The sequence below is a fragment of the Diceros bicornis genome, chromosome 16 (assembly GCF_020826845.1).
Source record: "Diceros bicornis minor isolate mBicDic1 chromosome 16, mDicBic1.mat.cur, whole genome shotgun sequence".
In the NCBI taxonomy this organism is placed as follows: domain Eukaryota; kingdom Metazoa; phylum Chordata; class Mammalia; order Perissodactyla; family Rhinocerotidae; genus Diceros; species Diceros bicornis.
The window spans coordinates 6,071,106-6,093,930 of NC_080755.1; the positions used below are offsets into that span (position 1 = coordinate 6,071,106).

General features: G+C 38.5%; 1 protein-coding gene across 3 annotated transcripts in view; it reads left to right on the forward strand.

Moving 5' to 3' along the window:
• Nucleotides 1-22,825, forward strand: part of PTPRM (protein tyrosine phosphatase receptor type M) — a 779,193-nt gene that overhangs the window by 313,764 nt on the left and 442,604 nt on the right. For all 3 annotated transcript variants that reach the window (XM_058556689.1, XM_058556687.1, XM_058556688.1), the window contains exon 5: nt 12,851-12,966. In XM_058556689.1, the coding sequence (XP_058412672.1) occupies nt 12,851-12,966 (116 nt within the window). The remainder of the gene's footprint in view (nt 1-12,850; nt 12,967-22,825) is intronic.

A 22,825-nucleotide genomic window follows, 5' to 3' on the forward strand; every position in this document is an offset into this window, starting at 1 on the left:
GTGGAGATGGCTGTGCACAATCAGCAGCTCTCTGGCTTAAGACCACTTCTAATGAACATAGATAATGTTTGTATTTGGTATGCACACTAAAAATATATTTTGAATTTTTTTCAATAATCCTAGTAGGAGAAACTGAAGAAGCATTTTATCAGCCTTATAATGTTGTCTCCTGTTTTTAAGTAGGTTATAAGCTATGCATATATGGGTATTTCTATTATTACCTTGTGGTGCTGATATATATTTTTATATCTTATAAGCCATGCAGAATTTTAACAGGTTTATTAAGATATAATTCACATATCATACAATTCACCCATTTAAAGTATATAAATCAATGGGTTTTAGTATATTTACAGAGTTGTGTAACCATTACCACAATCAATTTTAGAACATTTTCATTACCTCAAAAAGAAACCCTGTCCCCATTAACAGTCATTCTCCATTTCCCCTGGCTCCCAGCCCTAGCCCTAGGCAACCACTAATCTACTTTCTGTCTCTATAGATTTGCTTGCTCTCCATATTTCATTTACATGCAATCATACAATATGTGGTCCTTTCTATCTAGCTTCTTTCACTTAGCATAACATTGTACCATTCATCATGGTGTAGAGTGTATCAATACTTCATTCTTTCTTAAAACCAAGTCATATTCCATTGTATGATATACCACTTTTTTTTAATTCATTCATCAATTGATGGACATTTGAGTTGTTTCCAACTTTTGGCTATTGTGAATGATGCTGCTATGAACACAGGCTTTTGTGTGGACATTTGTTTTCAATTCTCTTGGGTATATACTTAGGAGAACTGCTGGGTCACATGGTAACTCTATTTTACCATTTTGAGGAATGGTGAAATTGTTTTTCAAATTGGCTGCACCATTTTACATTCTGAAGAGCAGTGTTTGAGGGTTCCAATTTCTCCATATTCTTGCCAGTATTTGTTATTGTCTTTTTTTATCATAGCTATCCGAGTGGGTTTGAAGTGATATCTGTTTGTGGTTTTGATTCCCTAATGGCTAATGATGTTGAGCTTCTTTTCATGTTCTTATTGGCCACTTGTATACCTTTTTTGGAGAAGTGACTATTCTAATCCTTTCCCCATTTTTAATTGAGTTATTTATCTTTTTATTAGCGAGTTTTAAGAGTATTTTTATATTTCTGGATACAAGTTCCTTATCAGATATATGACTTGAAAATATTTTCCCCCAATCTGTGGGTTATTTTTTCTTTTTTTTTTGATGACATCCTTTGTAGCAAAAAGTTTTTAATTTTAAAGAATTCCAATATTCTATTTTTTTCTTTGGTTGCTTGTGCCACTTGTGTCATTTGCTGCTATATCTGAGAATGCTTTGCCTAATCCAAGATCATAAGGGTTTACTACTATGATTTCTTCTCAGAGTTGTTTGGTTTCAACTCTTACATATAGGTCTATGATCTATTTTGAGTTAATATTTGTATATGATATAAGAACGTGGTGCAACTTCATTCTTTTTGCCTGTGGATATCCAGTGATTCCAGCACCATTTGTTGCAAGACTATTCTTTCCCCATTGAATTGTCTTCGCATCTTTGTTGGAAATCAATTGACTGTAAATATAAGGGTTTATTTCTGGACACCCAGTTATATTTTGTTGATCTATATGCCTGTCCTTCTGCCAGCACCACAGTGTCTTGACTACTGTAACTTTGTAGTAAGTTTTGAAATGAGGATCTGTGAATCCTCCAACATTTCTCCTCTTTTTTCAATATTGTTTTGTCTATTCTGGGTCCCTTGCATTTCCATATAAATTTTAGGATAAACTTACCAATTTTAGCCAAAAAGCCAGCTAAAGTACTGATGGGGATTGCATTGAATCTGTAGATCGCTTTGAGTGGAGGGTTATTGCCATCTTAACAATATTAGGTGTTCTGATTTATGAACATGGGATGTCTTTCCCTTTATTGGAGTCTTTTAAAATTTCCTTCAATACCATTTACAGTGTTCAGAGTACAAGTTTCGTACAGGTGTTAAAGAGTATGAGGTAAATGTAGGAAACTGAGGGAGGCTTAGCAAGATGTGTTTGTCCAGGATTCTTCTCAGTGTCCTTTTGGTTTTGGGGGTAAGGAAGCTCCTCTCCCCTGGTATAGGGAGGACACCTCTCACATGAGAGTCTTATTACTATTTCAGGGGAGAAGAGTCAGCGTGGGGTAAGATCAGAGTGACCTTCTTACTTCCACCATTTTCTCAAACTCTTTCACCTTAAAATATTCAATATGCCATGGTGCTACATTTTGGGTTACCGTTTCCTGAATTCCATCATCTCTCAGATTATCATGTGGGTTTTTTCCTTTTATTTTGTCTTTTATTAGTGAGGTGTGTTATATTGATTGATTTTTGGATGTTAAATCAACATAGCACTCCTAGGATAAATTCTACTTGGTTATGGCATATAATAATTTTTTATGTTGTCATATAACACATTAATTTGCACATATGATTCCTTGAATTCTGAAATCTAAAATTACACAGAATCATGCCACATTATGTTTCTGAAAATTTTAAAACATACTAATATAATGGAAAAGATTGGGGGAAAAAAACCTTATAAACCCCTGTGCCACATATTGTATAAAGTGAATACAAAATCCAAGACTATTCTGTATTACTACTTTGCAATATTAAATGTTAATGGTTTCTTTAAACATTTAAGAAATGCTGTGTTCATAATATAGCATTCTACGTTCAAATTTTTCTTATTTTATAAAATAAAATTGGGCCGGCCCCGTGGCTTAGTGGTTAAATGCGCGTGCTCCGCTGCTGGCAGCCCGGGTTTGGATCCCAGGTGCGCACCGACGCACTGCTTCTCTGGCCATGCTGAGGCCGCATCCCACATACAGCAACTAGAAGGATGTGCAGCTATGACATACAACTATCTACTGGGGCTTTGGGGGGAATAAAATAAATAAATAAAAATCTTCTAAAAAAATAAATAAAAATAAAACATAATTAATTTTTTCACTCATTGATTTATTTGCATACCCAGCATTGCTTGCCTACTTCCAAATTTAGATTTTTTTACGAAGACATTAAACTTGTGATTAAAGTAGGAATTATAGTGATAAATAAAAAACTAGAATTATTTTCTGAATTATATTCTGTTGAATAAAGACAGATCCTCTGCTTTGGTTGAGAGATGCATAAGACTCAGAGCTGACATTTCATTTTAAAGATGTAGGAACTTAACTTGGATTTTTCTCCAGAGGAATATCATTCTTCTTCAAGATACAAGTGATGTATAAAAGTTATTTGTTTATACTGCCTAATTTATTTTTCTATGATAAGAATGTTGAATCTATTTTTCCACTTGAAAAATTATTCCATTAAGATCCATTCTTAACTTTCAAGCAAAACAAAAATAGTTTTGTCCTGAAACGTGGTAAGAACAAAACTTCCTGCTTCTATCACAAGAGTTACTTAGCCTCTTTGGCCCTGTACCCTTATTCATGTCATGGGGATAATAATAATAATGCTTTCCTCATAGGGTCAATGTAGGGACTAAGTGAATTAATGTACATAAAGAACTTAGAACAGTGCTTAGCACATTGTAAGAGCTCAATAAATGTGAGCTGTTACTATTATTATTATCAGACCCTACATCCTAATAGGCCCACTAGAATGAGTTAGCTGCTGATTGTATCCCCAAGTAACTAAATTGATTGGTTTCTTAGATGGGGGTAACTTAGCTGTGTTCATTTTAAAATTAAAAAAAATTTTGCAAAACATATTGTTTTTAGTGTTAAAGTAGGCAGTACCAGGCTGTTCTTTTTGGTAGAAGTTGGCTTCCTTGTATGTGATGATATGCTACAGAAATAGAGAGGAACGTTGACTGTTTCCTCTGGCAGTTGGGCATGCCTCCAGTTCATTTCAACCTATGCCATTACATTAAAATGTAAATGAAACTGAAAAGGGGTTAGGACACAGTCCTCTTTTGTCCCACTTCAGTTTGCACTTTGATCTCCAAAATTACTGTTCTCTAATTTCGTTGTCAGTATTTTGATGCAGGCTTTGAAGAATCAATAATATGAAACATCTACAAAAAGATTTGCATCTTGGTCAGTGATAATTCTTGGCTTTGGGATCAAAAGGCTAATTTGAGATCAATTAATACCCCCGAATCTCTATTCTTTTAAAAAGTGTTTTCTTAGTGGGGCCGGCCTGGTGGCGCAAGCGGTTAAGTGCGCGCGCTCTGCTGCGGCGGCCCGGGGTTCGCTGGTTCGGATCCCGGGCGCGCACCGAAGTACTGCTTGGTAAGCCATGCTGTGGCGGCGTCCCATATAAAGTGGAGGAAGATAGGCACCGATGTTAGCCCAGGGCCGTCTTCCTCAGCAAAAAAAGAGGAGGATTGGCGGATGTTAGCTCAGGGCTGATCTCCTCACAAAAAAAAAAAAAAAAAAAAGTGTTTTCTTAGTAAGAAGCAACAGAATATGGCAGAGATGAGAAAATAGGAGAGTTGTACTAGGAAAACCTGTTTGCTATTCATGGAAGATATTTAGTTTTTAGAACTCCTGCAGATTTTAGAAGAAAGCTGGCATAGCATTTTGAAAGGGTATCCAGGAGACAAATGGGCCTATAAATTTGGGGAGAGAGAGAGAGAATTTTTCTTTTTCAATGTGGGATAGATTGAAATTTTTCACTCTAACGGTGCTGTACCTGGTGTTACAATTAAGGTAGTTTGGCAAGGTTCAGAGCATACAGCTCAGCATGGGATCGAAACTTTCCTGGCTATGGAGCTCTTTTTCTTGGGATCTTTTCCAGTTTCCAGTGATAGATTAGTTATTTTAAATAGTAATGAACATTTTTGAGGCTAAGTACCAGGCACACAGAATGCCTTCCTGGCATCATCTTTTTTAATCTTTATCCCAACCCTATTAAATAGGTACTTTTTTAAAATCCCTATTTCACAAATTAAAAAAAAAAATGCACTAAGGCTTGGGTTTAGGAACTTCTGCTTCTCTTCAGAGGTAATAAGGGGCGGAAGTATTGATGCTTGAACACACATGTGCTGAAATCCAAATCCTAAAATAGTATCAGCCTGAAACTACTTCCCAACTGAAAACAATTCTAGGATTTACAGCACTAGACAGACAGAATCCAGGCATCTTAAAACTTTGGAAAGATTATATAGGCCTCTAACATTTATTGAAAAAACTTATAAACGCCATTAGTATAAATTTTGACTTCTATCTTCTTGGAGGAAATTGATCTGGAAAATCAGATTCCACAGTCTCTTTGTCTTATTCACCCTGGTGGTTGAGTTACTATCATCCATTTGGGTCAATTAATTATCTTTCATTTGAAAAGGATAATTGGCTTATGAAAGTGTTTCTGCTTAATACGTTTGTATGTCTTCATATGGTTTCCATTTGAGGTGTGGCTTTATTATCTTAGCCAGGTTATTTTTTTCTGGCAGTCTTTTTCTCAACCAAGCAACACTATTTACCAAACCAAAGACAATCAATCTGTTCCAGAGAAGGGCCCTCCCAAAATACAATTTGAACAGAGGTATAGATTGCTTAGACCCTTAATGTCACTGTGCAAATATGCACTGGCAGTCTTTGAGAAAGCCATGTTGAAGATCACCACCATTCTAAAGAAGAGGTAATAACTTTCATTCTGTGCTGCATGTCTTTATTAAGAATGGGGGTAAACAAAGAAAGACTATCACACAATCATATCTTTGGCCTCCAAATTGAAATTATGCTCACAGACAACCCCCTGGAGACAGTAAGTATTAGCAGATTGTATTGATAAATGAGTTTTGCTGTGCCTTACTCTTTGGTTCAGGTAGCCATTGCTAGAAACAAGGCCTTAGGAAAGCAATTTTTCCAGGGGCAGACTTCCTATGGATGAACAGACCTATGGCAGAACCAGTGACAATCTCGATATTCAAATTATTTATTATTATTCAGTTAGCTGATAGAGCAGAGTATGTGTTTTTTTGTAAGTTTCTCAGGAAAGATTACAGAAATTAATACTTAGTATTTTTGAGGGGTGGTGAAAAGAGCACTCTTATATACCCTGCTGGTAGAAATGCAAATTGTTATGTGCTTTAAGGAAAACAGTTTGACAGTTTGTGTCAAAAGTCTTTTAAAAATGCATATTTTTTGTCTTAGTAATTCGATTTCTAAAAATTTACCTTAAGGGAAAAAGAAAAGTCTACATGAGGATTTAATTATGAAAACTTTTATCTTGGCATTATGTATAAGAAACTCAAATGTTCAACAGTAGAGGAATGTTCCAGTAAACTTTTGTGTGTCCATATGATGTATATGAGGATTTCTCATCCTTGACACTATTGACATTTTGGGCCAGGTAATTCTTTTTTGTGGGGGCTGTCTTGTGCATTGTAGGATGCTTAACATCATCCCTGGCTTCTGCCCACCAGACACCAGTAGTACCCCCACCTTCCTCACCCCTGTTGTGACGACCAAAAATGTCTCCAGACATTGTCAAATATTCCCTGGGGGGCGACTGTGCCCCTGATTGACAACCACTGATGTATATTAGGCAGATTTTCAAATGGTTTTAGATGAATATTTAATAAGGCAAAATGCTGATGATATCTTGTTAAATTAAAAAAAAAAAATGCATGGTCGCCACAAAAAGGTAGAAAGATACCGGTAGACCAAGTTAGAGGATATAAAGTTTCTTTTCTTTTTTTTTTTTTGGTGAGGAAGATTAGCCCTGAGTTAACATCCGTTGCCAATCCTCCTCTTTTTGCTGAGGAAGATTGGCCCTGGGCTGACATCCATGCCCATCTTCTCCTACGTTATACGTGGGACGCTGCCACAGCATAGCTTGATAAGCAGTGCATAGGTCTGTGTCCAGGATCCGAACCTGCGAACCCCAGGCTGCCAAAGTGGAACACATGAACTTACCAATACGGCGCTGGGCTGGCCCCTAGAGGATGTAAAGTTTCTTTAATGGCAAAGGATTGCTCTGAAAGTGCTGTGCAGAGCCAGAAACTCCCACCAGGCCTTGCAGAGCAGCCCATGAATAACATAGCTGCCCATAATATGCCCACATGAGAGAGGATTCTACCAGGTGCTGGAAGTTTTCTTTTTTTGGTTCTAATAGGAAATTGTTTTTACCTTCATTCCCCTCCCCATTCCCACCCCATTTTCAGCTGTTCTCATGGTTTGGCTTTTCATCAACCTCCTCATCTAGTGCAAATAAATCATCCATGTGAACATTCCTGAATTCACTATCAACCTAGATGAATCAAAGTAATTTCCCAGCCTCCCTCAGGAGGCCCAAGGTTTCGGTCAACATACTATGTGTCTCCTCAACAGGTTGCAGGATGCTTTCCATTTAAAAAAAATTAAGTGTGCAGAAATGCATGCATATTTCAAAAGTTGCTTCTTAGAGATAAATTTATATATGATTAAAAAATTAAGTACTTCTGTATTTTTAATGTTTATTATTGAAAATATTTTCCAAAAGTGAAAAACAAATTACTTTAATCGCAAATCTTAGGAAAAACAATTAAATTGATTTCAAATATCTTGGAGATCTTTACTATATTAGTCATATTAGTAGGAGGAACATGTAAAATGAAGATGGTCTAGGTAAGTTGTTTCAGGAGGCCATTCAGATTTTGGGGAAAATGAATTATATTATTTCTCAGACAGTTCAGAAACATGCTATAATATTTAAGTAAAAGAAAAGAAAACTATATAGATAGCCCACCCTTGCTCTTCCAAATAACTCTCCTGACATGCTTGATAAGGAATGAACTTCAGAAATTTCAAGGTTTGAAATTCATTTTCTGTAAATGATTTCAGTCCATGAGAAGCTCACTCTTGATGTTCCAAACTATAAATGTATTTTAGCTTTCCCCATGTGCCACTCAGGGACGTGGAAGCCTTTGAAAGGCTGCAATCTCTTTCTAATGGTTATAGCAGGAAGGGAAAGGTTGCTGTAGGAAAGAAAACCTTTCCTGCACTTCTGCATCTACAGGAGGGGCGGGTGCAGAGTTCTGCTCTTCCCAGAACACCTTGATGGGCCCTTCTGGTTGAAGAAAGTTAAGAGAATTCAGTTGTAGTGCATAAGAAAAGCATGAGAGATTTTGAGAATTTTGGCAGCCTTGGAAGGCGGGGAGGGGGAAACAGGAGGAAGGAGAAGAGGGAGTCATAGGTGGGGTACAGAGTAAGAAGCCAAGGCCTAAGCCATACTTGAGTAGCACGTGGAGATTTTGCAATGGATTTTTAGGGAAGACTTTTTTAATTTTTAATTTTTAGTAGCTTAACTATGTGAGGATATATCAGGAGTGATACTCAAAATATTTAACAGGCTTCCAGCACGGGCTCAGAACTGACCCTGGGCTTAACCAAGTGAGTGAAACTGTAGAATAGCAGCCTTAGGTGTTAACACTCCTTTAACATAAGTTTTCGTGAAAGATGGCTGCACAGCAAAACACCTTGTGTTAAAGACCCAACTTGTTATAGTGACCTGAGCAAGAGGCGAGCAGAATTAGAAGGCCATGAGATGGGCAGGAGAGGGCAGCATTAATGAGATACCTTGCTATTGGCATATGCAGTCTTGAACGATCCACAGGAATATGAAAGTGGGGGGGTGGTCAATGTATGTAGGAGCCAGCTTGGGAGATTGAAGTTTTCTCAAAGGAGCCAAGTTCTAAATTATCCTTAGTAAAGTCATGTCAACTAGAAAGGAAGCACACAGTTAGTGCTGTAGTGGCAGAGGAGCACATGGTCAGCAGGGATTTGAGAAGGGGGATCCAGTTGACTGAGCTCCTGTGAAAGGAGCAGGATCAAGTAGGGAGAACAGAGAGGCCTCAAAACCAAGACCAGGCAGAAGAACTTCCAACCCAAGAGGCACCTTCCAAATAAAGAAGCCTGGAATTCTGGCCCAGCTTCAGAGATTAACTAATCCCAAATGTGACTCAAACCATAAGCCTTCTTATGGTTCAACTGTGGATGCAAGAGGTGTCCCGAAGAGGGCGCCGAGGATGCAGCCCCCATGCCCAAAGAGAGCCAGGGGGAACATAAGCAAGGACTCCACTGCCATAGGCAGAGCGCTACCAAGGCAATGGGGGGAGGCGACAAGGGCTCTCACGGGCTAAGACTTGAAGGAACCCGCTGAGAGCTGGCAGTAGTCAGTAGGACGCCAGTCGCAAATGCGGGGCCCAGGCTACGCACCTTTCTGCCCTGCCAGCTGCAAATTCTGCCTCTACAAATGGCTCCCTCAGTAGCCAGCTCATACATGGCCTGTCAGCCTAAGAGTTAGAAAACCCTTCTTTACCTTGAGGGAAACATGCCTCCCCGTCGTTTCTGCATATTGGATCCATCTCACAAAATTTCAATCAGCTGTCATTCTCAATTGCCCCTACCCTTCCACTGTGCCCCAGTTTTTCCTTCACTAGACTGAAGGATCTGCTTTTAAAAAACCTGTTCCTCATAGGACGTTAGTTCCTGATAGTATTTATCACCCTCTGGCCACACCTGGCTTATCAGCTTTCTCTTGGTGTGACCCTAGCAGTAGACTCTGGCTGTAGGACAGAGCTGACCAGTGCGGGGTATAGTGGCTGTTCTTTTCCTTGGTCTGGATGCCCTGGGTCTGGAGTGCAGCGTGACGTCAGGTTTGACTTGGGAGGGCCTGTCTGCCCTTGTGGAGGCACACAGTTGACTGAAGGGGCTCCAAGGCTCCTAGTAGTTGAGAACTTCCCTTGTCGGTGGCAGGAGTGTAGCCCGGTGAGACTTTCACAGGTCCTTTGTTTCTAAGAGCTGCAGAAATGTTACCTTCTGGTTTGTTGTGTTTTTTAGTGAGAGGATAGGGGATCTGGCTTGAGAAGTTCTTGCTGTGCTCTGGGTTGTTGACTCTATGGTTGCAGAAGACACCTACCAGGGAGCACACCCACTCTGAAAAGGGAAGTGAGCCAAGTTTAATTCTGAGACAAATCTACAGTTAGGGGAAGAGCATGATGAAGAATGAACAAAAGAAAACGCAATAGGAAAATGACTTTGAAAGTAGAACTTTGAAAGTTTTTTAGGAAGTTTTGAAAAAAGATCAGTGTGGCTGAAAGGATTTCTCGTTGCTGGGAGACAGGAAGAGGAAGGAATGACGGCTCTCGGGCCAGTTCCGGGCTAGTTGGTGATCTGAGGAGAGTGGTTCCATAGAGGGGTGGAGCCTGTGGTGGTGAGTGACTGAGAGATCCCTTGAAGCAGGGGACCACCAATGGCTCAGGATGGCTGACCGGAAACGGCCCTGGTAGTTCCTTAAAGAGTCAGAAATGCAGGGTAGTGTGTGTGTGCGCGTGTGTGTGTCCTGAAAGATGGCAGAGCAGAAACCTCTCTGATCAGCAACCTTAGAATTCCTGTGAAGTAGCTGAAGTCTACTGTCGTATAAATACACTGGTGAACAGAGGAGTTGCCACTTCCATCGTTTCTCTTCTTTTCTCCAACGGTATGTACATGGTGTGTAGTTCAGTGTCCATGTGGCTCGGGGTAATGTGCTTAGAATTATTTTACAGGGGGAAAAAACAGGTGAAAACGTTTCCAGTTGATGACGTATGCACTATAATGGACATCCTGTGTTGGATTAGAAGAAGAGAAATACTCAATTTTGCTTAAATTTCTTTGACAAGAAAACAGTTTTTTGGCTTCCAATGTAGTCCTATTAATTTAGTCAAATCTCAAATTCTTAATGATCTCTATTAATGTTGGAGACCTCTGGTGTAAGTAAATCTAAAATAATAATTGTTATAAATTTTTGTTTAGTAAATTTTGTTCATTTGTATCAGAGGTGAGGTGGGAGAGTGGAGTTCTACAGAAGTTGAAATCGCAAGTAAACAATTTTCGGGAATATATGTATGGTTTTATTAATTTTAAATAATAGGAATTCAATTTAATTATGATATTGAGTGTCTGCTATGTGGGAGTCCTTAATATCCAGTGTTATTTATTGCATGTAAGACAATAGTGAGGGTCATCCTGATAATCCCGATTAGGAGTGCCATCCCAATAACTGTAGTGTATCAGACAGAGGACATGTGATACTGGAAGGGTCTAACGGCAAGATAAGAGAATCCATGGACGCTTCATGGAAAGAATCACATTTGAGAAGACCCTCTAAAGAATCTAAAATTCCAACAGTCCCAGTGGGAGGGAGCATGGGAAGGCAGACTTGGACGGCAAGGCTTGCAGAGGCAGAGTGCGGTAGTGGGCGGTGCTGGGCTTTGGAATTGGGTAGACCAGAGTTTATACTCTGGGTCTGACACTAGCCAAATACCCACAAGTTCCCCTCACCTGTAAAATGGAAAAAACACCTACCTCACACAACATTTGTGAGTATTCACTGGAAAAGTTTCTGGCACATAAGTGCTCAAAAAATGTTACCATTTTCCATTTTCTAAAAACAACGGGTCTTTCAGCTTTTTGGGAACAGAGAGTAGAAGAGAAATTTGATTTAGGTACTTTTTACAGAGATTGTTAAAAACCATAGAATCGTGTTATTCTTGACCAAAGATAATTTGATTACGTTAATGAAAAATAGTTAATTGGGTTTTAAATTAATATACTAATATTAGAAACAATGACCCATAGTTATAAAGCTTTTTTGGAAGTTATTTAGGACATTTTGCATGCTAAGCATCTTGAATACATTGTCTGATTTATTAGTGGTCTCCAAATTAGTAGTGGGGTTTTCCTGTGTGTTATTGATATTAAAATACATTTTTCTTTGTTCTTGGGTGGTAACACTTCCATTCCTAATTATGTTCTGCACAGGCTAATATTAATGCTAGTTTATCATCTTCGGGTCTGCAGTAGCGGGGCATCATTCTTTGAAAGTGTCTAGACATGGCCTAAAGACACGTTGGATATGGGCAAAAGCTGGCAAGGCATAAAAGATTTATTCTAGTTATTGTCCAGATTTATCCATCCCTCTCAGAAAATATTGTCTTGCTGTTCTCTTCCTTTTCTACTCCCTAACCTCCCCTTCTCCACCCCTTGCTACTCTTTCATTCTCTTTGTTATGATAAGAGAATTTTTTCCTAAAAGTAGAATTTATCACAAAATGTAGTTTGTGACCTATCATTCCAGTTCCTTGACACATGTTTTCAGTGTGCTGCAGAAAATGCTCTGTGCTTCTCAGATCAAGTAGAATTATCCTTTATTTACACAGCTGTCCCCTATGGACAATGTATGTTATGAGACTTAATGCTGTTTAGCATTTGGAATCATTCTTTCTTCTTGAATTGGAAATAAGAATCAGCAAAAACTGCCATGCTCTGGCAGTCCCAGCATAATCTCAGAGTCTGTCTATAGGGAGAGTATTTTTGGTGGCTGGGAAATATTACACAAGTAATGCTGCATACCAATTAGTTGTGTTAAAATATATATTACCCACAGCTCTGTACTTGGCTTAAAAAATTGCCTTGACAGCATCATTTAACTTCTTACTGTTCTTTTCATGTTGCTGGTATAAATATCTAATATGTTTTTGTTCAAAACATCAATTAGGCTTCAATATAATCTTTATTAATACAGATCTGTTATTACAAGAAGACTGCTGAGCTATGATAATTTGCACAGCAGGAACAATAAAAGATCTTCTTTCTGTTTGGTTCTATCCCAGAATGCTTGGCTTTTTTAGTCTTTTACAGAGCACACCAAATCCTTCCATGATATCTTTTACAATCATAATGAAATCTTTAAAGCCCTTATAAGCAAAAGCTTTATTTTCTTCAAAAGTAAACAGAATGAAAGGCCTGAAATTGCAAATAGATTCAAAAAGACACATTAGTTACAGATCTCCACTTTTAATATCTTCAATTCTTTTTCTTCATGCAGCCAGAACTCCCCACTTCCTGAGGATTCAGAATGTGGAAGTCAATGCCGGCCAGTTTGCCACCTTCCAGTGCAGTGCCATCGGCAGGACTGTGGCAGGCGACAGGCTCTGGTTACAGGTACAGTGATTCATTTTCACCAGTTCAGCGGGAGTCCAGCGGGAGGAATACATGGTCTCTGGGGAGTGGCCCAGAGCAATGGGTGAGCATCGGGTCGCTAATGGAAGATTGATGCTGTGAGGAGTCTTCCTGGTTCCCTTCCTTCTTCATTAATAAGTGACCAGCTTGCTAAGAGTTCTAGAAAAGCTAATATTGTTCTTCACAGACCTGGTTTTGAATTTCTGTTTTTTCCCTTTGTTTCTGCTTAGTTATCTTGCTTTGAAGATCTGGCTGTCAGATTACTTTTAGAGCAGAATATTAAAGTCCAAAATATAGTCCCCTCCCCCTGCTCTTCCTCTAGAGAAAAATCCAAAGAATCACACACACACACACACACACACACACGCATGCAAGTTTATAGGCCTTTTGTAACTTGAATTTCCACAGCACTACACCTAAACTTAGAAATTAATAACATCTTTTACTTTTGATCATTCAAGTAGACATTTTTTAGTGTTATCCTCATTCGTGCGACTTGTTTTCCAATCTTTCAAATTCCACCATATGTATATATCCATGGTCTCAGGAATTCTGACAGAACAAGTGGGATGAAGTGACTTATCCCCTCTAACCAGAGTGCCACCCACTTCTTTAGGTTCTAGGTTTCCTTTTCCCCCATAGTATTCTCTGATTTCATTCTTCCTTCTTTTTCTTTCTTTTCCTTCCTTCCTTTCTTTTTTACTGAGGTATAATTGACATATGACATTATATTAGTTTCAGGTATACAACATAATGATTCAATATGGTTGTTTCGTCCCTTGAGCATTAAATTAGTCTGCAGGCTGCTCACTCCTTCACCTTGACTAGTGTTGACTCCCCCGTGCTTTCCTTCGAGATCCTACAGTTGGTTTTGGTTTGGTTTGGTTCTTGACTTACTCTAATTGCTACTGAGCTGCTTCATGTTTTAACCCTCTGTGTGTACTATTCCATCCTACTGGGCACCCACTTCATGCATGTTGACTTTTCCTGTGTTGGTGTCATCTCTCCTATCATGCCTCTTCGTGCCTCCTATCATAGCCTCCTATCATGCCTCTTCTTCTGCAGCGTAATAATGATTGTCACGTGTCACATTTGCATGACACTATAATTTTTAAATTCCTATCCCTTTTAATCATCACAACTGAAATAAATGATCATTTTTATTCCTTCATTTCTGGGGAAAATGAGAGACAGCCAGATGTACTATCCCAAGATTAGTCAATAATGTGTTGACAAATGGGGAATATATTCTGAAGGCGGCTTCTCAAATACTGGTTGGGTCTTGTGCACGTGATTCTCTACCCTTCTACCCTGATGTCACTTTCTTTTTTCATATTCTACTGTCCCTGTTAGAGACTCCGCTAGATAGGAAGGAGGAATGTAGCAGAGGACTGAAATTGTATGTACCACGTTTATCTTTACTGTTTCCTTCTCTCTAAAAGTTTTGCAGTCTCCACTTTAAGAGCATTTTGCAGCACGTGAAAACTGTACTATTCCTGGTCTTCAGTATTCAACATTTTTTCCCCTTTTTATCCTACTTCCCAGTTATTTTAAATTCTTTTTGTTACAGATTCAGAATTATTTTCTTAGTGGTTGTTTGGTATTAAACATGATCAAGATTGGCTATCTATAGTAGTAATTAATGATGAGACAGACCCTTTTCATTGACATTTCACAACGCACTAACTACCTGTTAAAAATGAAACTATCCTTGCCATCTTTGATTTATCTCTAGAAATCTTAAGTTTTCATGTAAAAATATTTTTTTGCTCCTGATATTTGTGTTAATGTTACTTGAGAGAATACAATAAGGTCTAAGCTCTTGCCTCAACAGAGTCTTAGATATTCCCAAGAATTTATAGGCAAGTGGAGTTCCCAATTTTCTCTTTTTGTTTTTGTAAATATTCTGCACTTCGGATGCTCCTGCTTAAACTCGAGCATTTTGTTGGGGGTTGGGAATCTGTAACTGCATCCTATTACAAAGTGGGAGACTTTGTTTTAAAGAGAATCTGTCAGGGGCCGGCCCCGTGGCTTAGCGGTTAAGTGCGCGCACTCCGCTGCTATCAGCACAGGTTCGGATCCCGGGCGCGCACCGACGCCCCACTTCTCCGGCCATGCGGAGGCCGCGTCCCACACACAGCAACTAGAAGGATGTGCCACTATGACATACAACTATCTTCTGGGGCTTTGGGGAGAAAAAGGGAAAAAATGGAGGAGGATTGGCAATAGACGTTAGCTCAGGGCCGGTCTTCCTCAGCAAAAAGAGGAGGATTGGCATGGATGTTAGCTCAGGGCTGATCTTCCTCACAAAAAAAATGAATTAATTAATTAAAAAAATAAAGAGAATCTGTCATATTGTAGGAAGAAAGCCAACTGCTATTTTGAAACAAGGGCCTAAATGCAGAGTTCTCAGCCCTGACTCCGCTGGAGAATCACCTGGAGAGTTTTAAAAAATGTCTGGTCTACACCCAGGTTCTGATTTAATTGGTCTAATTAGTGGGGTGGGGCCCACCATTCAGAATTTTGTTAAAGACTCCCCAGCTGATTACAACATGCCTGAAAATCACTATGCCGAAGCCAAGTGCAACACGTGTTGGAAGTCAGGAAAGAAAAGGGCAAATAGAAGATGTGGCTGGTCCCTGTATTCAGTAGCCCAGATGTGAGTCTCATGTTGAATTTCCCATGTAGCAGGTCTCTCTTGTTTATGTTCTGTGGAATTTGGTCATAGTGTTGATACATTGTTTTACAGTCAGTCCATTAGTGCCTGTCTTTGTCTGTTGCCCAGTCCTTTCTTGCCCTGCTTGTCAGAGGTGACTGCATGTTGCCCCACAACTTTCCATAAGGTCGGCCACAAAGGGGATGATAAAGGTAGAACTATCGTGACTTGGAAATTCTAAGTGAGACTTAATTTGTCCTGGGCTCCACGTGCTGTTTGGTTTGTGAATCTTGGTGAGGTTAGAATAATTGTACCGTTAAATGATTTATTTCCTCTGGTTGGATAGGCATTTTGTGGGGAGATATTTATTTTATTATTAGCTGATGAAATAAGACTGTGTCCTTCACTTTCAAGGGTGGTTTCTATTAACCTGTATTTGTGGGGAGTGGTTTCCGGGAGTGAGGAGAATTTGTGGCAGGTGATGGTTCCACAGAGCCCTCCTGTCCCCTGCCCCTGCCCTTTGCCTCTGGCCATTCTTCAGACATTGTGGGGAGAAGCAAACCTGGAGTCCTGGGCCAGGACTCTCTAGTCTAGAAGCATGGATATGGACCTTCTTCCTTATTGCTCTAATGCTATGACAGCTTCAAAAATGCTTTTCCACGTATAGACACATTTGGAGCCTCAAAATATTTCTGAGATCCAGACAGAAAACTAGAAAAAAATTTTTTTAGGTTTTTTAATAATTTGAATCTTCCCAACTCAATTTTAGAGATTAATAATACATCTTTTACTGGGAGAACATCAATGGTTTGAGTATAATCAATTATAATAAATTGTGTTACCTGTGTCACAATCTTTGAGTTCTGCCACAGGCATTTGCACAGCTTCATGGGTGCATCCCATGGTCTTATATTCTTTCATAGACAAGGAGTTTGAGCTGCAGGATTGTCCCAGGTCACAAAGGTAATGGCATGGCTGGGAGAGTACACCCGTGTTTCTGTCCTTTTACTTCACCACTAACTCCACTACCATATGCACCTTCTCAGAGCCTGAGCGAGGTGCATAGGCAGTATGCACTTACCACTTTGTTAGAAGAATTTGGATGTGACCAACATTACATGATTAACATCAAGGAGCCATCCTGACCATAGGAAGAAATGTTCATATGTATTACATGCACACATTGATCCACATCCATGAAAAATGCCCAATTGTTTGATTGTTTAAAAGGTGGATTAAATATGATCACTGTCAGAATCTTTCACAAAAACATGACACAAATAAATCTGATGATGACACTAATGAAGAAATGTTTATGATTAACAAATGTGTCTCGTTTGCTTACATTTTCTCCATCTTATCTGTGGGCCACACAGGTTATTGCCAATGTGGGATCGGTGTTTCTAGAATACAGAACAACAAAATAAAGCACAGTTCATGAGCTTCCAGTATTACAGCTGCAAAGTACTTATAACCCCTTCCAGATAATGTAAGTAGGAAGACAGTATATATAAAACTCTTTTTATGTAGTACAAAATGGATGTGCTCTGAATTTGTTGAAGATCCTTGCTATATGCTATCAGATATGGTAGTCTATACACACAACATGGACTGTAACGATAGGAGATACTCAAATGAAACGTATTTGTAAAATCATTCAAGCACCCAAAATATGACCATATTTCTTGTTATAATCAACTTTCTGATCACTTGTGGAGCCTACATTTAGAAAATATATCAGAGTATGTGTGTATATAAGACACAGAGAAGAGAAAGTGGAATTTTAGATGTTCTTCTTTTTATACTTACATTTTTATGCAGTCATTGACCCTTTAAGCCATGTGTGGTTATATTAAAATTACTATTGTTCTTTCTTAAGTATTTTAAATTTTATTTTCCTACATGTGCTTGTTTCTCTTGAGAATTAATATTTATAATACCTATTACAGCTTTTCAGTAAATAAAGATGATCACCAAACCTAGCGGTAATGTTTCTAAATCTGAAGACAGCTTGCGCACATTCTTTTTCAGGGAACATGGGCCACCTCACCCTCTTCTTCTGGATCTGGTCCAGTTTGGGCATTTTTGTGATTTCTGCTCTTTAATTCATTTTCAATACATTGCAGAGGCTCCTCCATTCCTTATTCTTCTTACTCAGGGCCTTAGACTGCTCTGGCTGCTATAACAAACTACCGTAGACTGGATGGCTAAATGACAAACATTTATTTCTCACAGTTCTGGAGGCTGGAGATCAGGGTGCCAGTGTGGCCAGGTTCTTGGTGAGGGCCAGCTCCCTGGTTTGCAGACCACTCTCTTCTCGCTGTGTCTTTACATCCTCTGGTCTCTTCATCCCTTGTAAGAGCCCTAATACCACTATGGGGGCTCCACTCTCATGACCGCATCTAAACCTAATCATCTGCCAAAGGCCTCACCTCCACGTACCATCACATTGGGGATTAGGTTTCAACATATGAATTTTGCGGGGAAACATTCATTCATTCTATAGCACTTAGCTAGCATGTCAAACTCAGAAGTGTGTAGGAAATGAAAACTGTTCAGCCTCCAAGACAAATGGCGGAAAGCAAGGAGCCAGTGGAGATGCCTTTTCAATAGTAGATGAATGGCAGCTTTGATCAGCTCAGGCACTGACATGTGCATGTCGGGTGAATAGCAGCTGGTGAAGGAAACCTGGAAAATAATATTTCTCTCTCTGTACAGATCTTACAGGCCCCTATCATTTTTAAATGGCTCACTTTTTATAATCACAAAATTATGTAACTTCTGGATTTGGAACAATCTTCAAACTGAATTCCTCATTTTATTAATGAGAAAATGGAAGCCCAGGAAAGGCAGAACATTTTAACATAGTCATATATCCAATTATTATGATATTTATTAAAGATAACTCCATTTTGCTAGGGAAAGTCAATTTTATGTAAAAATATTTTTTGCTCATTTACAAATTAGTACATTTTGTCACTTGGACATTTTTCTTCACTGAGTAACCTTGTATTTCAAATACTATCAACCTTTTAACCAAATATTCTCAGATTTACTGTGAAGATAACCTCTGTTAACTTTAGAACTATCATAGCACAATATAATTGAGTTTTACTCTTTTAGCAAACAGAGCTTGGTGTTTATTAGAAGTAAGGCACAGAACAGCATTTTAAAATGGTTTCCCACCATGCATCAATTCATAGAAATAGAAAAGGAAATCGGATGGTGTTACTGTGAAGTACTCTATTAAAATCACTGGTTGCAACGCAGCGCCCAGAATATTACCTGTCATGTAACAAATGCTCAGTGAATACCTGCTCAGGGCACTTGGCTTACTGACTGCCCTGACAAATCACGTGTCTTTTCCAGGTGAATCTCAAGGGTCCAGAGTTGGACCAGGAAATAGGCACAAAGAGACAGGCACGAATGCTGTCCTCTTGGAATGCTTGTTTTAGGCCCACAGCTCCTCCCCAGAGAGATGGTCTTTGATGAGAGGGGGGACGTACAGAGCCTGGTGGTGTCTCTTCTGCTGTTTCCGAATATATAGCAAATATCATGTGGAGTTAGAGAAATTCTAGAAGCAAATGTGGTCAATATATCGTCTTTCCTAAACCTTGGTTTCTTGTGTATTTTCCCTAGGCATTTTTATTCTCTGTTGTCAAATTTTGTTCTCTAATTCTCCCTTTAGAAAAATTTCTTGCCACAGGCCTCAGTTAAGGGTGATAGAAATATAGCTCTATTAAGGATCATCCATTTGAGAGCTCACCAGGGCAACAGACCTGTGTCATCATAACTAATGAAGTAAACCCACCTCGCTCATTTTTTTTGGTATGGAATTTTTTGTATGTAATTGTATGTAAATTTTTGTATGTAATTCAATATGAGTTCTTAATTTGGGAATCTTGATTTTCTAAAAATAATATTCACTTGAGATTAAAACTTTTTTACTTGTTAGCCTCGAGATCCACTTAACTGGGTATGACCTACCGAATTGTGAAAAAAGTATTTTTTGCTAGCCTAATAAACTTCTCACATTACTTTTCTGAGCTCAGATAATTTTAGACCTTTTTTTGAGAGAAAAAGGTAAATCTTGAAATTTTTGTAACTTATAAAGTGATTCTCATAAGAATAGCTCCTCTGACCTACTAGAGAATTTGGCTTATCAATGAGTAAATTATAAATTATAATAATAGTATTTACATTACTGACTTTAACAGATGTGTTTGAAATAAAATAATGACAACACATTACTGACTTTAACAGATGTGTTTGAAATAAAATAATTACAACTCCCTTTGCTGAGCACTGCTGTGTGCTAGGTCTTCTGCTAAGCTATGTTCAGACATTTTTCTCTTAACTGATCCCTAGGATAACTCTCTTATATGCCCATTTATAGAAGAAGAAACTGAGGCTCAGGAAGTTTCAGTGATTTTTCCAGTTGTGCATTGCTAGTAATAAGCACTGGGATTTGAATCAGGCCATCTAAGTCCGGAATCTACATCCTTAACCTTCATGCCTCCTGCATAGTACAAAGACTCAGACACTTCCTTGTGGGTGCATAAACATCATGTAATAATTTAACTGATAGCTTTTATCAGAATTTAAAATAAAAATCGTATTCATGTGTGTGGAATGTTGCCTTGGCTCTTTGGTTAAGAGATGTATACATTTGGTTAACTTTTCTTGGTGGCTTTTAGTTTCATTTATAGATTATGAGGGAAAAAATCACAATGGTATATCAGAACAATTTTGTTATTATATATAGAAGCCATAAAATGATTTGAAAAGAAGAAAAATTATGGATCCCCTGGCAAGCTTAACTTGAGTACTTTACACCATATATATTAAAGCTTAAATTTAACATCACTTACCGTCATAGAAAACACCAGGAATGCACAAAGAGGACTATCTTGAGTTGCTATAGGAACCATTTGCTCCTTAAAATTTGAGTGGTTGAAATCACATCCATTATTGTTTTAGTTAGTTAAATATCCATATATAATACAACAGTGAGCATTCAGACTGAAGCCACTGAAAGCCTTTGAAGCATTTATCATATGTTTTAACTGAGTGTGATTTTGAATTACCTTAATTTAAAGGTAAAGATTTATTTTACATTGATGGAACAGTATGACATGTCTATGGAGATGCTGGGAGACATTAATTAATAAATTTTACTTGGTGATATTACCTAACTCAGTCAAAAAAGGTAAGCAACTGGTGCTTTGAATAGGATGCTCCAGGAAGAGCAGTGGGAGAGCTTTCCCCTCCACAGCAATCTGAAGGGCTCTGGGCCGGGATGTGAAATTGTACTTTGAAAACTGTAGGTCAGGATGGTTCAATTTGGAGGGCAGGAGAGAAAGGCATCAACTACCAGTGTTAAGGACTGCTTGGTTTGGACCTAAGAACCGTAAATCCTGTGAAAGCATTTATTCTGTTTCCTTTCTCATGTTCATCAGACGGTTCGTTTCTCACGCTTTCAAGAATTCGCAGCTGTATCACGAGAAGGGAAGATGGAGATGGCCATGCTCCAGAGTTTCCAGGGTTGAGGGCTGAGAATACTAACGCTCTGCCTCTTTTGTCTCCTTTTAGTGATCCAGGCCTTGGGGCGAGGGTCCTACAGAGTTTGGACACTGTTAAGATCTCTGGTTTTTTCCTCTTCTGCCTTTTCTTTTTGGAAGGGGAGGAAAAAAATGGAAAATATTTTTGCTAGGAGTTTTATGTATCTGCCTTAGGTGGTCTTGAAAGTCCTAGATTTTCAGTTTGGTAATCTGGAATTACGTACCTAGAAAAGAGAGAGAAGTTGACTTAGGTCCTTCTTTGAGGTGGAAAGAAAATTTGACAACTTTTGATGGGTTTTAATTTCAAAAATGTTTTTAGGACCATGGAAGTGGAATGGAGAACAAATCATGCTACTTTCAGTCCTAGCATGACCCAGTTTGAGACAAGGGCATAGACATCTCTGACTGGCACACAGTGGCGGCCAGGCAGTTCCTACAGAGGATGAACTTTGAAATCATAAAGCAGATCGTTATTGTCTTCTGCATCTCTCCTACTTATAGAAATGCCATCCCCATTCCATTTTTTCAAAGGAAAGAGAATTGGCTATTGTCCAAATGTAATAAAATAATGTTTGTCTCTTTTATGAGAAGTGATGTCCACTAAGCACAAAGGACAAGTGACAGATTAATGGAGTTTCTATTTATTCTTAAGGTGTAGAAGCTGGTTATTACTTTCATTCAAGAAACGTATATTACCTGCATTTCGCTCGCTGTCTGTGATTGTTAGTTACATGAACACTGCTGCTGGAGAGGACTGCTGCATCTGGGCTATGGTGCCCTTTCCCCACACCGCATTTTCTCTTCTGCCCTGGTGGTGTCTTTACCATACACATGGCTTGAGTCTTTTGCAGGAAGTGAATGAGACCTAGACACAGTGGTTCTTTGATTCATACAGCATTGGAGTATTTATAAGCCAGCAGGAAAACCATCTATTTTCTTGGGGAAATAATCATGGTTAAAAAACTCATTCAAAAGTACAAAATGGGAGATTATTTTCTAATTGTTTCTTTGAAGAAAATTCTTTTTACTTCAGAAAAGTAAAGTATAAAATTTAAAATTTACTTAAAATACTTAAAATTTTTACTTAAAATTTACTTGAAAATATACTTATCTTTATACTTATTAAAAATTTAAAAGTGTAAAATTTTATACTTTATGAATTTAAAATTAAAAATGGAAATTGTAGATGTGCACAGAGGCAGAGAGAATAACGTCCTGAGCTTCACGTACTCCGCGTGCACCTTCAGCACCCACAGTATGTAGCCCATGGCTTCCTCTGTGTTTCCGCCTGCTTCCCCTCTCATTGTTTTGAAACAGTCTCAGTCATCACATCATTTAACTTGTAAATGTTTCTCTAAAACAGAGGTTGGCAAACTTTTTCTGTAAAGAGCCAGATAGTAAATGTTGAAGGCCAGATGGTGTTTGTTGCAATGATTCAGTTCTGTGGTTGTCATAGGAAAGCAGCCACAGACAACACAGCAATGAATGAGTGTGGCTGTGTTTACTACAGCTTTATGTATAGACACTGAAATTCAAGTTTTATATAATTTTCATTGTCACAAAGTATTATTCTTTTGATTTATTTTCAACCATTTAAAAAATGTAAAACCATTCTTAGCTTGCG